Here is a 21,510-nt window from a genome sequence, read left to right on the forward strand (position 1 = left end):
TCTAAAGAAATGATGTATCAATCTGGAGTGAAAATTTGTACAGACATTGAATGTGGAACAAGGAGAAGGTTTGGGAGATACACTTCAGCAATCTTCATCCCAACACTTCCCAGAAGAATGGAACATTCCTGTGATTGTGGTCTGAACATTCCTGAGGTGTAGATGACATGCTAGATTGCCATTAGCATGGTGCCATTTATGTATTATTTTATAAAACAGATTCCCTCTTTGTTCTGATTTCCACTTCATTAAGCAACATTGACTATAATGTGCCTTCCATCTTGTTCATTCCACAGGGAGGTTAATCACTGACTGTGCTGACACGAGCATTCTGATCCACATGGCAGTTAGGGTTCTCATCATAAACTAAGGTGGATAATTGAATGGTGTTTTAGTTTGTACATTAGTCTCTTGTGAGCTTAATGTCTCTCTGATGCTTAAAGATGACTCTATTCAGAATACCTAAAAGAAAAGAAATTCTAGTTTTTAAGTTTACAAAGCTGAGATTTATACCTGGATGATGGATTATAAAGGTACTGTCTTTTGCCTACCAGCTGATTTTGAAGTAGTATAGCTTCAAGTAGACTTGTACAAGTCATTTGTGGTCAGAGGAGACATATGTAGGCATAATTGAAAAAACGTAGGTAGTCAAAGTTTGAGACAGTGCAAAGAAGGAAGATGAGGCAGTTAAACAATAGTAATATTAATGATAAGTGAGATATATAAGGGCAGAAGGCAGTTTGTCCAAGGGTCTTTCCCTTTGGGTAGAGGAGGTTTGGTTCATATTTTAATGTCAATCGAAGTGAAAGGACATAGCATTTGCATTTCTTATGGTAAAACCTCATTCATTTTTTCATGATTACTTTTCTATGAGTTGAATCTCATTGTTCTTTCAGATTTAAGCTGGGTTTGTTGCCCATTAATCTTGGTCTTTTTATATTTAATAGGATAGTTAAAAATCATTACATAACAACATTATGTAATGATTGAGGACATAATAACCATCCATCATGACTTTGGTGTGTCTATATGTGTGTGTGTATATGTATATATATTTACATATATATCCCCCTTTGGTGTGTCTCTATGTGTGTGTGTGTATATATATATATATATATATATATATATATATATATATATCCCCCTATTATTTTGTGATAAGCCTATCTGTATAATACCACTTTGGATTTCTATAGCACAGGTTGACAATCCTTATCCAAAATGCTTGGGGGCTAAACGTGTTTCATATTTTGGAATATTTTCATAGACTTTACTATTTGAACTTCTATAATCCAAAATCCAAAATGCTCCAAAGTTTGAATGTTTCTGAGTGCAGTATTAATGCTCCAAAAGTTTTGTGTTTTTAGGCATTTTAGATTTTGTTGTTACGGATTAAGGATGCTCACCTTGAATGAAATTGCATAATTATAGTGATTGAGAATGGATTTGCCTATAGTAGGTCCCAAACTTTAATTTCTTAAAGGAATCCTTAGAAAATCCTTTTGATTAAGTATGTTTACTTTCTTAGAATATATCCCTATCTTGTTTTTATCAAATTTTCATGACTCAGTGACATTTCGGTGGTGTAAGTGCATTTGGCTTTTTAAGAACTAGGTGAAATAAAAGTAATAGCACTTGTTTTTTTTTTTTCCCCTCTCAAATGAAGAAACTAATAGCGTTATATTCGGCTCTTCATCATTTCTGGTGTTTTACTAATGTTTAGGGCAAACTCAGTTTGTGGCTTTAGCTTTTACTCTCCGATCCATTAATAGAAATGTGCTATTGAATGGTAAAGGATTTTTTTCACCGTTTTTCATTACATAATTATTATACTATTGTTTGTCAAATACCTGCTTACCCGTTTTTAATCTGCCTCACTTCTGAATTCTATAACTTTATTTTAGTTAAGAAGTAGGTGGAATGTTTTATTTTAGTTAAGTAGAAGGACTGATAGAGTCAGATCTATTTTCTAATCCAATTCTGCAATTTGAATGTATAGATAGTACAAGTATTTTTTCCTCTACTTAATCAAATTTCTATTTCATGTCTTTTCATAGGAAAAACATATAAGCAATGAAGAAGAGCACTTAAGGAGGATGGAAGAAGCCCGACTGCATCTCAAGGATCAACTTCTTTGTCTGGAGACTGAACAGGAATCCATTCTTGGTGTGATAGGAAAGGAAATTGATGCAGCTTGTAAAACTTTTTCCAGGGACTCGATGGAGAAATTGAAGGTAATTATGAGTTCTCATTGTGACTTAAATTTTCAGTTAGTTTCCTAATATCTAATTATAATTGGATTGTAATATATGGTTATATAGTAGTCACATTTTTGTTCTGGAAAGTTTTAAGAAAACAAAATAGCTTCTTGCATTTTTAAAGAATAAATTATACCTATAATTTACAATATAATTATACCTATAGAATAAACTATACCTATTGCTATTGCACTGTCATAGTGACAAAAAGTGTGGTGTTATTCATTGAATTACCTATGTCTTTCTGTATTATGAGAGAGACATCAGTTCTGACTCAGGAGAATATCCTTGGAATTTAGAAATCTGACTTTAAAATTTTTCATTATCATAGTGTGATGATATGAAGTGTCCCCGAAAAATTCACGTGTGAAACAATGCAAGAAGGTTCAGGGGAGAATGATTGGGTTGTGAGAGCCTTAACCCAGTCAGTGAGTTAATCCCCTGATAGGGATTAACTGAGTGGTAACTGAAGTGGTAGGGTGTGGTTGGATGTGGGAATTGGGGGTGTAGCTTTGGGGTATGTACATTTTGTATCTGGAGAGTAGAGTTTCTCTCTGCTTTCTGATTATGATGTAAGCCGCTTCCCTCTGCCACACTCTTCTGCCATGTTGTTCAGCCTTACCTTGAGACCCAAGGAATGGAGCCAGCCTTCTGACTGAGACCTCCAAATCCATGAATCCTTAAATAAACTTGTCCTCTACAGTTGTTCTGGTTGGGTCCTTTTAGTCACAGCACCCAAAAGCTGACTAAAACACATAGGCTAATTTGTTGTTAGTATATTATTTGCTACCATCCATTGAGTTCTGTATTACAGGTTCAGTGGAAAGTATGGTATATACAGTATTTCTCTTAACCCCTAAAACTACCCTATCCCTTAGGTAGTTGAATCCAGTCCGCTGTAAAGGAGAGAAAACTGAACCTGGAGGGGTTATATAATAACTTGCCCTGTCCATCCATCTAGTCAAATGCTAATCCAGGACTTCTAACATTAGAGGACTAACTCTGGATCCTAAAAACATATCCACTATGCTATCTGTGTTTGGTTTACTTTTTCTATGTTTTAAGAGGAGTATTGCAGCTCACTTTGTAGTTGTAGTGAAAAGAAATAAATATTCAGGTGATTATGGATGTTTTGAATTCCTTGAAGGGGAGTGCTTATGTCAAATTTAGTTCTGGTCTAAGGACTTAGCTTTTGCTCTCACCTCTAGGAAATCACCAAGGGATTTTGTTAGAGATAAAATTGGTTATTTCGTAGTTCATAGTTCTGTGGGAGAAAGGCATAAGAATCGTGGAAATTTTCACAAAAGGAATAATTTCAATTCTTTGTCATTTTCTTGATTTTTAAAAAATATTGCTAATGAAATTCAGCTACTTACGCACCAGATGACTACATAAAAATGAGCTTGAAAAATGTTCTGGAGAATGTTGATATTTCTAATTTTTATAGGTGTGTATATAAAGTCACCATATTATTTATTCTACTTAATAGATGCATATAACATTTGAAAACTTTAGGACATATGATTAAATCACTAAGATTATAAAACATTTAGAAAACTATCTGACTTAAAGATATCTCATTCTAATAGGTCAATCTTTGATAATTCCAGAGCTCAACTAAGTAGATTTAGCTATACTTCATGTCTTTATGTCTTTTCCCATAACACTTGATCTGAATATTAATTCTATTGTAGAGCATGAAGAGGATGGGTTTTGGATTAAGATAAATGTAGGTTCCAATTGACAGTAGTACGTCACAAATTTCTAATGTATGACTTTGAATCTGTTATGTAATCTCTCTGTACTCTCTAAGATTTTATATCTCCAATTGTAAGTTGGCTCATTATGAAGTTAATGTAAGATGATATATAAAGTTATATACCATAATATGAAATATTTTGCACTTAGTAAATACTACGGTGACAATATTAGTATTAATGTCAGCTATTGTTATATCGTATCTTTTTTGGTAATATATTCACATATGCACATGTCTATTCTTTATCATTTTGTAGTGAAAGGTGTGTTGTAGTGCTCTTGCCATGACAGACCTTGATGTTTGTTTATGAATGATGACATCTTGATATATAAAAACAGTGGGGTATTGAATGTGTTCTGTGTGCTGGACACTGTGCTAACTCTTATTTTGCTTGATCTTAACTTTGGCCTTATCTGATAGTTTGTCTGCTTTACATATATTCGCAGCATAGGAAAATTAAGCCACCACTTGCAAGTGGTCAATGCTGTTCTTTTAAATATGAAATGATATGTAAATCTGTGAAGCATGTCACAGAATATAAATGTTACTAATATTCTTTATATCAGATTATTGTTTATTTCAATTTTGAGCACTTTAGGTTAATGAAGATTTAATTGAGATATATGACATAGTTGAGTGAAAAAGTATATTATAATGATATTTTTAGAGAAAAATCTATTTCTAATACTCTTTCCTATTATAATACATCACAAATAGATGTTTACAAATATTCATCAGTAGACTAGATAGTTAAAGGGAAAGAAAACACTGAGAAGTAGGGTGATTGGCAAGAATTGTACAGAAAAGGCAGAGAGGGCCTAAGAGTAGAGCGAGATTTAGATAGAAAGATGGATAAGAGAGAGGATGGTTATAAAAATACAGCACTTTTGCATAGACATGAGGTAGTCACTTTATGTGTATGTGTTTTTCCTGTGTCAAAATGAATTAATGTATGATATTGTGATACAGGAAATTAATGTGCACACACACTAGGTAGTATGAAAGTATGCAAGAATAAGCATAGAAATCTCTTTACATAGAGATTAGGATATATTCAAACAAAATATTTAGGAAGAGATAGTATCACATGTAGTGTAGGGTTCAAAGAAAGGAGGAATCTGAAAAAAATTGTGTTTGCAATTATAGAGTTATTGACAACCTTTGAGTATTGCTTTACTTTATTAGTAAGATAAAACCAAATGGCAAGGGATTTTATAAATGAGTTGATATGAAGAAAAACAGGGCAACTATTAATTAATGAATTATGAGTTTTGCTACAATCATGAAATATATGAACATATTACCATAAAAGATACTATATAACAATAGCTGACATTAATACTAATATTGTCACCTTAGTATTTACTAAGTGCAATAAAGCAATATTTTGACTGATGAGACAAAATGGCCATCAGAGTATTGAAGAAGGGTAAATGTGACAAAAAATTGAATTTCCATGTAATTACATATAAACCTCTTCGAAATGCATTTTGTGGAACAAGACTGAGGAAAAAGATACAAACAAAAGTGAAATAAATTGGCTCTCATCAAGGCTGCTGTCCATGAAAGATTACATGGAATCAGCTTTCGGAGATCCTAACAGTGATAGCACTTGATAGTTGATTTTTTTCATGTTTCTATCTAAAGGCATTTAATAAATGGTGGTTTGGAATTGCTTGAGTTCTTTTTACTAACTTTTGTTTTTTTAAATCCTTAACTTTAGTGACTATACTTTTGGATATTATGGTGAAGAATTTCATTTATGCAAGTTCATGTCTGAGAAAATCCATTTCTAATACTCTTTCCTCTTTTTTGTAGGTTTTATCCTCTGGTCCTGATATTCTCTATGACCCACATCGCTGGTTAGCAGAAAGCAAGGTAATTATTCATGCTTATCCTAAGTTTATCATAATATTTATGAACTGTAAGGCATCCTATTTGGCTTATTCATATATTTTGTCATATAACTGACAGTTTGTCATGATTCATTCTAGGAAAGATTTCAGTGCAATACATTAAGAAAATTTTATGTTTCTTATTTTAACATTTAGAAATTAGCCAAAATATAATTTGGTTATTTGGGGTAAGCACAAACAGTCTGGCAGCTCAATATGGCTCAATCACATCTTCTCACCTTGCCGAGTAATTCACAAAATGGAGAGGTGTGAACTTGATATTCTGAAGATGACTTCCCATGGGTCTTTGGCATTATGATTTGAGTTTAATGGAAGGTAAGCAAAAACAAATGGGACAATTTTCAAATTTTATAGAAAAGGTTCTACTACATTGTGGGATAAGTATCAACTACCTCAATATATCAGATCAACTTGCAAGTTCATTTATTAGGATTTATGGGATATTAAGACCATTTAGTTTTTAGTACCTACTTGAAGTACCAACTCTTATGCACTTGCACTCCTTTTTAGTCTAGTTTCCCTTAGTTTTAAGATACTAATATCAAAAAATATTTCATTTAAATTTTGTAAAAAAACCACCTATACTACAAACTTCAACAATTAAATTCCAATTTAGGATTTTATTACAAGAAAGAACCTTTAAGTTTTGTCTATTATCCTTATTTTAAAAATAAGTGAGGTCTCAGAGAAGGAAAGTGACTTGTGCTTTGCCATGTAAAGAAAGGAAAACCAAATTACCTGACATATCGGAGCCACAATGTCTTAACCACTATACATACTGTTATCTAAAGTCTTTGTTTATTCACAAGATTCATAAATTGTATAATACTTTGTGTCACACTGTGGATATAAGGACTAGCAAGCCATGCACTTTGCTCTCATATAGTATAATAGGGAAAACTCAGATGTAAACACATTTTAAAATATTTTAGTGTGCTGTATTGTTATAGACATGTCACCATTGAAAAAGGAACATAGGACAAGGAAATATCTCTGACATTTGTACTGAGATGGCTGTGGAATATGATGTTGTAAGCATATCCTTAGAAGCTGTATTGGAAAAGAGCAATGTTTTAAAATTGTTCCAACCAAATATATGTAGAAGTTCTGCAGTTGGCTAGTTATGGTAGAAGAGTGGCCAAGAAGATAAAGAGTATTTGAGTAATCACAGATAATGCACTGAGGTTGTTGAGTAAGGAATAGGTGGGAGGCCATGCAAAGATAGAAGTCACCTTTGAAGGCCAGCTTTGCACTAGACAAGTCTCTTCAAACAGAAGAAAGAAACAAAGAACATTTTTGATAAGAAAATAACAGTATTATAATTGAATACTAGAATTTATCTTACCTCATAAATTTTTCTTTACAAACACTAATGCTCTGCTTCCCTAACCATTCTTGATAGAAATAAATGCAAATTTGTATTTTTGTCACCTGCATAGCAAATTTAGAATATACATGTTTTGCTATCTCAGTATTTTTTGGCCAGAAACTTCTGTTGTGCATAATATAACATTTCTCTTCTTTTCCCCAACTCTGCAATTCTGACAACAAGAGCAATGTACTTGGAATTTTCTTTCAAGTTAAAATCTTTATCATTTCTGAACAGAAAGCTTTCACTGCTGTGGTTCAGTTAAATTATGAGAGCCAGAGATGACTCTTAATCATAGCTCTTTAATTTGGGAGCTAGCAAGCAGTTTTCCCTTATCATTTAATGGGATTGAACTTCTGATCAGACCAGTTTTAATACTGCATGAGACAACTGTTCTTTCTACACTGTAAAAGGCTGTGATAAAAAATACCATCCTGACCAACTGACTAAGGAGGAATTGAATCTATTTACTAGAAAGATGGCTTAGGTTATTGATGGGCTACAATACTGTAATTCCCATGAACTATGACTGGACAGCTCTATAAGTATTGAAGATAAGATCTCAAATCAGAGGACAAAAACTATATGGAAAGTAGAATTGCTATTCAGCTAGTCCATGCTGACATCTTGCAGTATTGGAAGGACCTCTAAGAGGGCATTTGGTAATTGTTTTCATAAATCAACTAAATGAATTTCTTCTGTTAGTGTTAATTCTAGAAGAACTGGAGTATTGGGTGGGGATTTTATCACTGTTGCTTTGTTGGCAGCGGTGACATCATATAAACATGAACTCCACCTGAGAGTTGGACCAGGTTCAGAGATAAAATAACCAATGAAAGGTCAGGATAAGACATTACAGGAAGGAAGAAGGTAGAGATGGTTGTTAAAAAATGCCAGGCAAGGAGTTCCTGTAGATTAGGGATGTATTTTTGTCATAAATTCTAACAAGGCATATAGAGGTCAAATTTTATTTAGATTAACTAATAACGAATAGCTACAATTTCTTAGAGACTACGTGACAAGAGATGGGCATAAAAAGGAGTAAGACATAGTCCTGCTTCCTGGGAACCAACTTTATTTAGGAAAGGCAGACACATATGCAGACAATTTTACTAGATTTTAAGAACTGTGGTACAATTATGCTGATGCTACCGCAGAGGCTGATAATGCTGATGAATCTTGAAGTATGGTACAGAGAAAATTATTTTAGGAATGACATGGAAGAATAGCATGATAAATGCAAAGAAACCCAAAGTGCTTTGGCAAGAGTAGAATATCAAAGGGTGAGACAGAGAAGGGGAAGAGGCCACAGGCAGAGAGAGGGATTATGTTTGTAGACAAGTGTATTGTCTGTCATTTTTAGGAGCTTGGATTTAGATCTGCATGTTGTGAAGAATCACAAAGGAGCTTTGAACAAGTGAGTGACATGCTCATGTTTATATTTTTGAAGGATTACCCTGATAGTAATGTGAAAGGCAGATTAGAGGTGGTAAGATTTGAGGCAGGTAGACAAGTTAAGAGGCTTTTCCCATAGACTGGGTGAGATAGGGTGACATTCTTTATTAAGGATTTTTTTAAAGACATTTAAAAACAAGCAAAGATGGGAATAAAATTTTGGTGATAACTTGCCAGTGATGATTAATGTTATGTCAGAGGGTGCTGGATTTTCAAGCCAAACTAGAACACTCTAGGCAAGGTTGGTATTCAAATAAATGGGTATTGAATGAGATTCTGAGGCAAGAATTGGTATCCAGAAAGTTCAATTTGCACTGGAAAGCCAAAAGAGAAGCAAGGACACAGGCGCAGATCAGAATTTAGATTCAAATTGTAGAAATAAATGGGAAATAGCTTAAAGACACTGTGAGACAACGGGGACAGCTTCCCAAATCTAGAGCTAACAGGCACTCTCTCAGGATGGAACCACATGATAGCTAACCAGAATCACAGTTTATCCCACATCTTAAATTACCATTTAGTGATATTTAATAAAGAAAAGCTGATGTCTTCTGCACAGGTAGGATCCTCAGTGCTCTCATTTTCACATTTAATTCTAGGACACCAATATTAATTACTTCCTTAAGATGCAAACAGGTGAATTTAATATACTTCTTTGGCTATAGAAAGCTATATTCTTCCTTCTTGGTCTTTATCCCATTGTATTGAATCCTCATTTACTCTTTTTTTATTAGTCTGTAAGTTTTACCAGGGAAGTTATCTGTCTTTCCTATTCCATATATTTTTAGCACATAACTACAATGCCAGGCTAATGGCTCTATAAATGTTTTTTTTTTTTTAAGTATCTATCTATATCTGTCTATCTGTCTATTCATTTTTCTGCTCAAGTTGCTTCCTCAGATTAAATATTGTAGCTTAATATTATAAATCAAAAATTTGACTCAATAAATGTTCTGCTTCTGGAGATTGCTTTTATTTGATCAGAGTTGTAAACTTGAAGATTATGTGGACAAGAAACACACAATTTGGGGAGTTTTCTATATTATCCTCTGCTATTTTCCCTAGGGTTCACACTTTGTAGTATAACATGTTCAGGGCATCGATAATCATTTTCATTTCCTTCCCATAAAACTATGACAGCTTTTGAGATCATATTGTTTGACCTCAGTTTGTAGATAGGAAAACTGAGGCTTGGGCAGTGTTGAGTTTTACTTAAGGACATAAAACTAATTAGTTACTGAGAAGGTTTTGAGCTTGAGTTTCTGAACTCTCTGCCATTCCTTCTCTCCCCTGGATGTGTAAATTAGACTTGAATATAAACTTTAAATTTGTTAATATTGTCATTTTATAACATGGACATTTTTAAACAGTCATTGTGTGAGAAATATTAGACCCAGTGTGTTTAATTGTGTTGAGGGATCTGAATAATCATTTTTGTAGTCATACAGAAAAGAAAATATTGTACTTGGTATCTTGATTTATTTGTTGAAAATATGCTTTAGATGTATACATGGAATATGTTCAATTTGAGCAAGTTTTATATTTTAAATATATAATATTTAAATGGAACTATTTTTGCTGTTTTCCTTATTCATAACTAATTAAAATGTAGGGAGAGTATTTACTTAGATTATAATTATATTTTTAGGTTGGCATGAATTTGATGGGTTAGTTTTGTTTTGGTGACCTAGAACATTCTTAATAATTACCATTCTCACTTTCTCTGGTTCTTATGTAAGCATTTTTTCCCCCCAAAATTATTTTTAGAGTTTTGATGAAGGATGCATAGTTGTTAACACAGCAAAATTATGGGTCCTAATATTTTTGCTAACTCTCTAAGTTGTAATCTTTTTATATGAGTTTTCTGTTTTCCTTGGTTTTTAGTTCTCTGTCATTCTATAGTGACTGTATTATTATGCTGAATTTTAGTAGAGAATTCTCACAGATTAAAAAATCATTGTGATAGTTTTACTAGATACTTACAAACATTCCCACTTGGTTGTAAGCTGTCAACAATGAAGGTTAAAAAAAAAAAGTGCTTTATTTTGAAATTCTCTATTTTGGTTTATTTAGCAGTGCTTGTTGATATAGTTAAATAAATGAGCCTATTATATAATCTGTAAAGTGCTCCTGTGAGCCGTTAATAGAATGGTTTTTGCTCTTTGATTAATAGCCTTGTCAGCTAATTATTATTTGGAATTGTTAAAGTTATTCCTGTACTGTGTTCCAAGCTGCTTCTCCAAGATTCTTAATGAAGATATTTATCTAATAAACACCGATTCTCATAATTGATTATTGGTTGATTAAATTTCTGTAAATTGATATTTTGTTTTGGATTAATATATTCTTCATATATATTCAATTTGTAACAAGGATCTAACTATAACCTATTTTTATTCTGTTTGATAATGAAGTAATGACTTCATAGGTATAAATTAAAGGCCATATCTTATTAGCCTGCCTAGGCTGTGATAACAAAACACTCCAGGCTGGATGGCTTTAACAACAGACATTTATTTTCTCACAAATCTGGAGGCTGAAAATTCCAGATCAAGGTGTAGGTTTGGCTTTTGGTGATCTGTCTTCCTGGCTTGTAAAGGGCCAGCTTTTCTCTATGATGTCACTTGGCTTTTGTTTTGTGTGCTCTTTAACAGAAAGAATTATGGTATATTTTCCTCTTCCTATAAAGACACCAGAACTGTCAGATTAGGGCCTGACCCTGATCTGACCTTTATGACCTCCATAAAGATGCTATTTCTATATACAGTCACACTTTGGGTTTTCAGTGAAACCCAAATTTCCCATATGAATTTTTGGAGGATACACCTATCAAACCCGTTTAATACTTTGTTTCAGGGGTAGTTTTTCATTGTTGTTGCTTATTGTTTTATTTTGTTTTTAGGGAAACCAAATTGATTATTGTTAGAAACAAAGAAATATGTAGTTTCACTCTTACCAACTCTTAGCAATAGTAACCACCCGAGGTAGTTAATAAAGGTTAGAGATTGAGATGGAGCAGGTGGAATAGTGCCGAGGAATGGAAAATGTGAACTTGTTTTTTGCATTTGCAATTAAATCCCTGAGCAAAAAACAGATTAAGGCAAAGGATTGAAGCATGAGATCCCCAGGGATTCATTTTGTTTTTACTACATCAATTATAAGAAATTGAATTGGTAGTGAGTGAACATTTAAAATAGCAGGCAATTACATAATTATGATATGAAATTTGTTTTTATTTTGAGGTATCAGATGATCTGATAAAACTATGGTTTCATTCTCATGTGATAGAAAATGGAGCTGAGAAGAATCCTGTACCTGAACATATTAGTGAAGTATATCTGTAATATAATTCGGCATGGTCCCCTACATTTTTTATTGATTCCCAGTGTTGAAGGGGGAAATGATTCTTTCATTTGTTGTGTTTTATAGAGCAGATTTCATAGAAATGGATATGATACTTGAATCCACATGTACTTCAGAAAGATAAAATAGTTAAAAAATAGTCTGAAAGACTGGCATATGTCTAGAAAAACAATACTTTCTCCTCTTTTCTTGGTTTTGTGCTTCTCACCTGGCACTTGGAACTATTTACTTTTACCATAGCTGATGCAAACCAATCCAATTAAATACTAAATTATTACCTAAACATGACTTGTTTTCAGAGCAGGTGGTCTTCCTATTGATAAGAGGTTGAAAAAACTGACTTCTGTTTTACCTTTCTTACAAAGTCTCTTCTCTAGACTGTGGCAAACATACCCTTTATCAGTTTGTATTCTATTTGATACTTTTTAAAAAAGTGCATTCTTTTGGGCTTAAGACTTTTAAATGCCTTTATTTTATGTAAAAATATTCAGTTTACCAAAGTTATTTTATTCTCTATTAAATGGCAATAATTACCACCATCTTGCTAATAAATCAATTTAATATTCTGACATGTAATCATTCTTTATAACATTAAGTAATACCTGATCTCAGACCAGTGCTTCCAGAACTAATGTATAGTGTATTTCCATTGCCAGTGATTTAATCTTTTTGAAAAATGTACCTTATTCTCCAGGCATTTCAATTTTGAAATGTGAATATGAGAGTTATAGATTTGCCTTTTGTCCAGCTTCCCCAATTTCTGAAGCACAATGGTTAATATCTTGATCCTTGAAACTACTTGGTGAAGTAATTTAAAAGTCTCAAAATTGGTTGAACAGAATCAGAATCTGTAGCTTTCAAAATGCCACCTGAAAGCCATTATTTAGGACTGTGCCTGAAGGATGTAGAGATACTGGGGTCTGCATATGTGCATTCTTTTAGCCTTTCTTTGTAGCTGTATTTTTGTAGTTCAAATTAATAGTGATCATATTCTAAATGTGTTACATTTGAGTATTTATTCAGCTTTGTTAAGATACTCATTCTAAAAAAGTAATTGGACTTTTTATTTCCAAAACATCACTTTCTGTTTTTGTTCCTCAAACAGAAGGTGCTCTATCTCTTTATGAGAACTTAACAGCATCTCAGTTTTCATTGAGTTGCAAGTATGGGATCACGGCTATGTGCTGAAATGTGTACTAGCTGTGGTGCATCCATCTATACATGCCAGTCCCCTTGGAGTTTCATCTGATAATGTTACAACATTCCTGAAGAAAGTATTGAAGATTTAAATTCTTTGCAAGTATAAATATGTGTATGTATTTATGGTGCGAAATTCAGCAAAAAGTCTTGGCTGTCAATATGTCTTTTCCAGATACTAGATATAATATTTCTTTCCCCCCCTGCATTGTGTTAATAATATGATAGTCACTGGGGCTCTTTGGATTATTTTCTTGATGAGATGGCAAGATTTCGTGAGGTGAACAAAAGTCATGATCTGTAGATTCAGATTGTGGTTTAATGGTAGAAGAAGGTAGGAAGAGTGTAAGTTTCCTCTTATTTTTTCTAGTTAATATCAATAAATAAGTGACAATAACATTCAGAATCATTTTCCAAATGATCTATATCTGAAATTACTAGTTAAATTGTAGAGAATAATTTGTATCATATAATTCATTGAATTCATTCACATCTTAAAGTATAGAAGTAAGCAGAATAAATTCTGAATGTTTACATTATCTCTCTTTCTACTCCTCTCTCCTTAGAAATAATCACTATCAACAGTATGATGTTCATATTTTAGTTCTTTAGAGGGAGCGTCAGTTAATTTTGATAAGACATGTGTTTTTTATTGTAAAATATACTTGGTCCTTTCTTTCTGACACTATTTGATATTGAGTATATCCATTTTGTTGTACTTTTTTTTTTTTTTTTTTTTGGACTTTCTGTTCCATCACCCCAGACTTGAGTTTTCTTTTCACCTTTGCAGACCTTTTTCTGTTACTTTCAAGCTTCTGTTCATATTTTCTAAACTCTCAAGTATTTCTGTAGTCACTCTCATTGGTTTCTCTTATTTATTCTGCTGATTCTCCCTGAATGGCTTGATGATTCTTTAGTCTGTATTTTTTCTTCAGATCTTTTATGCTTCAGATCCATATATTCATCTAACTATCTGTGCTTCTGTGTTTCATAGGCTCAACAACTCCAACATTTTCCAAGCTAACATTAACTTCTTTCACTCTTAAATATTTGTTTCTTCTAGGTTTCCTGTTTTACAGCTTTATAAGCTAGAAATTTGACCATCAACACTGATTTTCTTCTACCTTTTCCATAACTTGTGGGCATCTGTCAAATCTCAGATACATAGTTAGGATTTGGATCTACAATGTACCCCAAAGGCTCAGGTTTTAAAGGCTTGATCCATAGTACACAATTTTCAGATGTGGCACATGATTGAATCATGAGGACTTTGACTTCATCAATGGATTTATCCACAAGTGATAAGTGATACATATTTGATGGCATTATTAGGAAGTGGCAGACATGTAGATTGTGGGGCCTAGGTGGAGGGGGTAGGTCACTGAGGGCATGCCCTATATATATATATCTTGTTTCTGGCTTCTTCTCCCATTCCTCCAGTCCCTGTGTCTGTTGTGTGTGCGTCTTTCTGTCTCTTTTTCTCTCTTTCTGCTTCCTAGCTGCCATGAACTGAGCAACTTTCTTCTGCCACACCCTTCTGCCTTGTCTTAGGCCCAAAGCAATGGCCCTGGCCAACCAAGGACTGAAACCTATGAAACCATGAGCCAAAACATATCTTTTTGCCTTTGATGTTTCTCATATATGTATTTTTTATTTTTTTGGTCACAGGGATGGATAGCTTACTAATTCACATACTTTGGTTCATTCCTTACACTTTTCATTGGCTTGAAGTATTATAGAATTATAGTAATTTCTTGATTTCCAGCTGCCGCAGTCTGGCTGGGCACAAATCACAAGCCACTGAAGCAGGAACAAAGTTTATTTCTGAACTCCACCAGCATACTCCACACATGCTGGGCGGGGGCAAGTGGGGGGGGATCCTCCTGGGACACACTACACCAACAGAAAATCCCTCCTCCGGAATTCCCTCCTACCGCACTTCCCTAACCAATGGGAACTCTCCTGGAATTCCTGGAGAGCTCCAAAGTAGCAGGCCTAGGCAGACAGCAGGGGTCTAATCTCCAATTGAATGTGCATCTTAACATAATCATTATCATCTCAATGGCTTGCTGGGGTCACCTTTCAACCAAAAATGCCATGTGTCATTCCTACTTGGCTATGGCTCTCAGCATCCAGCCTCCCACATTTTCTCTGCTCTGTGTAGAGTATACTTTAAGGAGCATGCTTTCTGAACTACAGTCTCATTTGCCAAAGGAGGATGATGATATTTCACCACACATTCAACTCAACTCCTTTTTCCTCATGTTTCAGAAAAAGGTACAGTAGAAAATCCCTGCTTTTATCAGGCAGGGAGTTGCCCATGTTTTCTGTCTTATGGAAACTTAACTTCTTCCTATTTCCATGAGTATATCAAAGGGAATATTGAGAAACAAAACAGGCTTTATTAAATGTCTTAATCTTAATTGGATTTCACAGCCCAATTGAAGTTTGTGACTTCTGTATTTATCAAGTGACATTTGAATGAGACAGATGTCGACAAATTGCGTAGCAGGTACTAATATCCAGATCTCTGTTATTCAGGGAAGTTTCATTTTAGCTTCATTTCCCTAACCTCTTTATACCCTTCCTATTATGGTGTTTAAGTAACAGCTAAACTGAGGTAAAATTCAAATGTCCTAAATTCTCTCATTCTTTTCTAGTATCATTCAATGGTTTTTAGTGTAATAACAGTTATGTAGCCATCAGCACAATGAATTTTAGGAATCTTTTATCACCCCAAAAGAAAATCACTATCCCTTTGCTTGCCAATCTGTGCTCAACTACATTTCCAGTCCTAGCCAACTACTGATCTTCCTACTCTATAAATTTGTCTATTCTGGAATTTTACATTAGAGATATTTTATGATTTGTAGTCTTTTGTGGTTGACTTCTTTCATTTAGTAGAATATTCTCAAGGCTCATTCATGTGATGGCATATATCAGTACCCTTTCTTTTGTTGCCAAATAATATTCCATTATTTGCATATATCTAATTTTATTTATCCATTTATCATTTGGTGAATATTGGGTTGTTTCCATTTTTTTACACTGTTGTGTCTATGTTGCTATGAATATACTTGTATGAGTTTCTGCAGGACATACATTTTCATATACCTAGGAGTAGAATTGCTAGGTTGTATGGTAACTCTTTGGTTAGCCCTTTGTGGAACTTTCAGGTTGTTTTCCAAAGGGTCTTTATACCCTGTACATTCCTGCCAGCAGTATGAGTTCCAGTTTCTATACATCCACACTAATAGTTGTCTTTGATATTAATATTTACCTTGTAATATATGAAGTGGAATTTCATGGTGGTTTTCATTTGCATTTCCCAATGGCTAACCATGTTGAGATTCTTTTTATGTCCATATTGTCTACTTGTATACCTTCTTTGGAGAAATGTCTATTAAGATTTTGTGCCTGTTTTAAAAATTCTATACTGACTTTTTACATATTCTAGATATAAGTCCCTTAACAGATATGTGGCTTGAAAATATTTTTTCTCATTTAGTAAGGTTTCTTTTCTTTTAGTCGATGTAAATCTTTGAAGCACAAGATTTTTTATTTTGATGATGTTCAATTTATCAACTTTTTTCTTTTGATGCTTTTGATTTTATTTCTAAGAAACAGTTGTCAAACCAAGCTTACAAAGACCTATGCCTGTTTTCTTTTGAAAGCTTTGTAGTTTCAGCTCCTTTATTCAGGTATCTTGGATTAATTCTTTTCAACATTGTTTTGTATCACTGTTTTTTGCTTTATTTTCTTGTGGTGCTAGGGATTGAACCAAGGGCTTTGTGCTAGCTAGGCAGGTGCTTTACCACTGAACCATATTCCCAGCCCATGACAGTGCAATGTCTTAAAATTTTTCTTCATATAGGTTTTGCTCTTTTCAAAAGTTTATTGGCTTTTAATTCTTTTTTTTCCCCCCTACATACTGGGCATTGAACCCAGGGGCACTTAGCTGCATCCCCAGTCCTTTTAATATTTTTAAATTTCGAGACAGGTTTTCACAAGGTTGCTGAGACTGGCCTTGAACTTGCAATTCTCCTGCCTCAACTTCTTGAACCACTGGGATTACAAGCTTGCACCACCATGCCTAGCTAGTGTTTTATTCCTTTGGTGTTATTATAAATATGCTTCTGTTTTTGAATTTTATGTTTTGACTTCTCATTGCAAATCTATAGAAATATTATTTTTAAAATAATGAATTTATATACTGCAACATGATGAACTCTTTTATTCTAATAGGTTTTAAAAATAAAGTCATTTGAGTTTTATATATGGGCATCCTATCTGAAAATAGAGATTTACTTATTTCCCCTCCACTCCCTTTTCCTTCCCTCCCCTATCCCCTACCTTTGGGGAAGTGTTATTTAGGGAAGCAATCATATAACTTAGCCTGATGTTGCTTCTCATAGTCTGCTTCACTCAGTATATATCTCTTTGTGGTGACACTCAGTATATACATCTTACTGTGATGAGGACCATTTAGATTGTTTAAAATGAATTGGAAAATGAAGGGTAGCCTTACTCAGGAAAGGTCCTGAGACATGACTGTCTCCTGTATAGAAGTATTTTCCCCACATTCACATTTTAAATATTAAATATATTTGAAGATAGAGTTCATGGGAAACATTTGTCTTAACTTTCTTGGCCTATTTTTTTGGGGGGAATGGGATATTGGGGATTGAAATCAGGGCACTGGATCACTAAGCCACATCCCCAGGCCTATTGTGTATTTTATTCAGAGACAGGGTCTTATTGCTTACCACCTCACTTTTTGCTGAGGTTGGTTTTGAACTTGAGATCCTCCTGTCTCAGCCTCCAGAGCTGCTGGAATTACAGGTGTGCAACACTGTGCTTGGCTTTGGCCTCTTAATTGAGGGAACATGTTGATTTTTTTTTCCCCTGAAGCCTATAGTTAATCTCTTTTACCTGAATTCATTGAATGTATGGAGATAGGCATTTTATATATAATAAGTAGGAATTTTGTCTTTTAAACAATCTGTGAAATAAAGTGGTTCTATTCTGGGATTTTTTTTATCTTAGATTTTCTGAAAAGTTTCTAATCAACTTTTAACTACTACCAACATTCATGCAAAATAAAACATGATTATATACAAATTTTGCTTAAATTTTGTTTATTGTCTCTGTTCAGATTATCAGATGTTATTTTATTTTTCCCTCATATTTTGAAATGCACTGTTCTGGAGTTTTGTTTTGTTTTCTGAAATATTAGATGTAAATGTTATTTTTTTTTTAGACTAAACTTCAGTGGCTCTGTGAGGAGCTGAGAGAGAAAGAATCTAGAGAGAAAAATCTGCGACAACAGCTGATTCTCTGTAGACAACAACTCCGAGATCTGACTGAAAACAAGGAATCTGAGCTCCAATGTCTCTTCGAACAGATAGAAAGGCAGGAGCAACTTCTGGAAGAAATAAATCTGGAGAAGAGAGGTGTGTCAACTGCTTTTATTCTTATTTTTTCTTTGTATTCATGGAATCCTACAATAGGGAAAATGGTACTTGTACTACCCCTAGCTTGAACTGTTTCCAAACCTATCACCTTTTCTTATCTCTTGTCTTCTAACCTTTCTTCATTTCTGAGACTAAAAGAGGAAACTCTATTGAGCCCTGAGAATTTTCCTGCGGCCACCAGTGTCCTTCCTCTGTGCATTGCATTTTTGTATCTACTCGATGCTTTCATGTATTAATTTGGGAAGACATTCTTCTACCCAGATAAAATGAGGACATTTGCATTTGTTTCCATTAATTAATTAAACAAATATTTATTTTGTTCTTATATTGTATTAAGGCATCCTAGTGGCTGAGAATACATTAGTGAATAAAGGGGAAAAAAAACTTACCCTAAGCTAAGTAGCTTACTGTAGGAAATAAATGTAATAAATAGGTAAACATATAACATATTAGAAGATTGTAATCAAATTTGTGAGAATATAAGTGTAAGAAGGAGAATTTGGGAGAACAGTGGCAGGATTTGATTTGTAGGCAATATCTAATTTTAAAAGTTGGCCCAGAGACTTGGATCATTACTTTTCTACTTTTATAGTAGGGATCCATCATGATGAAAAGAAAAAAAAAATCAGTTATATGTAGAAATCCTGAGTGTATCTTATTTTGTTGAGCCTAAACCATTGTTTATTGTGAACTCTGAAGAAGCTTTTTTTTCTGTTTGTGTGATACTGAGGACTAATACAGATGTGCTCTAACACTGAGCTATACCTTCCAGCCCTTTTTTATTTTTATTTTTATTTTGAGTCAGGGTTTTACTAAGTTTTCAGGGCTGGCTTTGAACTTGCAATTCTTCTGCCTTAGCTTAATTACTGGGTGTAAGAGACTTAATATAGTGTCTCAGTAAGAAAATCCAAACTTTGATAATCCTTTTGAAATAATTGTTTCATTTTTCCTTTTAAAAATTAGGGTCACTGTCTTGCATGTGCCACTTAGAAATTGCTTTTTATTATACTGCAGTGATTAGTTTTTGATTTCAGGACCACCATATACAGTCTTAGAATTTTGAGGAGTTAAAGAGCCTTTTAAACATAAAAGTAATCACACACGCACACACGCACACACACATGTCAATGTGTACCGAATTAAAAACTGAAAGTAAGAATTTTAAAAATGTTTTTGTTTGAAGTAATAACTACAGAGTCATTCTGCATTAATATAAAAAATTAATAAAATTAGTTTTCAGGATGATAACTAGAAGAGTCACCTTGTTTAGCACTTTTGCAAATCTCTTTAGTTGGTGGCATAAATGAAAACAAGTTAGATTCTCATTTTTCCTCTGTGTTATATCGGTTTTTATACTAACATATTCTGTGACCTCTGGAAAAACTGTTCTTTACATTTTTTCATATTATGAGAAATTGAGTGTTAAAAGGAAAATCGTGTCTTACTAGTGTTGTTGAGGGATGTTGTACAGATTCTAGGCTACATTTTGAGAACTGTTGCTCTAGGCAGTTGAATGATAGAAACAAATTGTGCCAGTAGTAAATGCTCCTTTTTTTAAAAAAATTACAGTACTTTAACATCTAATTATCAAAATTATAGATAAAAGCTATGTGGTCACACATTATGGATTACTCCATATTTAACAGTAGATTAGAACTCAGTTTTATTTTCAGTAGGTATTATTATCACCCTGCAAATAATTTCTTTGCATAAGGATAAGTACAATATATATTATAAATACATGAAATTGTCGGTGGGGAGAAATACAGAAGAACCAATTGTGTACTTAGATAATCAATGTCAAATTGTGAATGTTTTAGAAGATAGATCTATAAAGTTTATTATATCAGTATGATTGCTCTTATTTCTACTTTTTGATTTAATGATAGTTTTTTTCATTTCTTTGTATTCTTAGAATATTTTAATTCATTACACATCTTAGAATTAATTTTTCAGTTTTTAAAAAGATCCACTGGTGTTTTTGATACGATTATGTTGAATATATAAATTAATTGGAGGAGAAAGATATCTTAATATTGAATCTTCTAATCCATGAATATGGAATATCTATTTATTTAGGTGGTCTTTAATTTTTTTATTGTTTTAAACAATACTGGCTTGAACATTTTTTTAGATTCATTTATATTTTTTTTTTATGATTTCAGATGATAGAAAAAAGGGTATTTAAAATTCTCAAATTCCAGATTTTATTTCTAGTATTTTGAAATATAATTTTTAATATTAATACTATAGTTTGGAACTTTGCTTTCTTCTTTTGTTTGTTCTCTAGTGTTTTTTGTTGTTGGTGTTATTTTTGATGATTCTGTAGTACCTATGTACTGTTTTCCTGGTACATAGACACATCACCTGCAAATAAAAACAGTTTTATTTTATTTTTCTCCCTGCCTCAATCAGCTAATTGAGATTGCCTGTTATTAGTAAACAAATCATGCATTCTTGGGATTAACTCAATTTTATCACATATATTTTGTCTTATATATGTCTATGTTTGGTTTATTAGTTTATGAATAATCTTTTTATCTATGTTCATGAGGAATATTTATCATTTCATTCCTTCTAATATCATTGTCTGATTTAAATATCACTGTAATGATATGGCCTTATAAAATAAATTTTGATTTGTGTTTTTTATTTTTGAAGAGCATGCCTATAAAGATTGTATTGTTCTTTTAAAATTAATAAAGCCATTTAGGCCTAC

At 33.1% G+C, this 21,510-nt stretch overlaps 1 protein-coding gene across 2 annotated transcripts in view; it reads left to right on the plus strand.

Moving 5' to 3' along the window:
- Cep128 (centrosomal protein 128) overlaps positions 1 to 21,510 on the plus strand; it is a 387,702-nt gene that overhangs the window by 155,016 nt on the left and 211,176 nt on the right. For both annotated transcript variants that reach the window (XM_076848049.2, XM_076848048.2), the window contains exons 18-20: positions 2,058 to 2,234; positions 5,836 to 5,895; positions 18,578 to 18,770. In XM_076848049.2, the coding sequence (XP_076704164.1) occupies positions 2,058 to 2,234; positions 5,836 to 5,895; positions 18,578 to 18,770 (430 nt within the window). The remainder of the gene's footprint in view (positions 1 to 2,057; positions 2,235 to 5,835; positions 5,896 to 18,577; positions 18,771 to 21,510) is intronic.

This window comes from Callospermophilus lateralis, chromosome 3 (genome assembly GCF_048772815.1).
Source record: "Callospermophilus lateralis isolate mCalLat2 chromosome 3, mCalLat2.hap1, whole genome shotgun sequence".
In the NCBI taxonomy this organism is placed as follows: Eukaryota; Metazoa; Chordata; class Mammalia; order Rodentia; family Sciuridae; genus Callospermophilus; species Callospermophilus lateralis.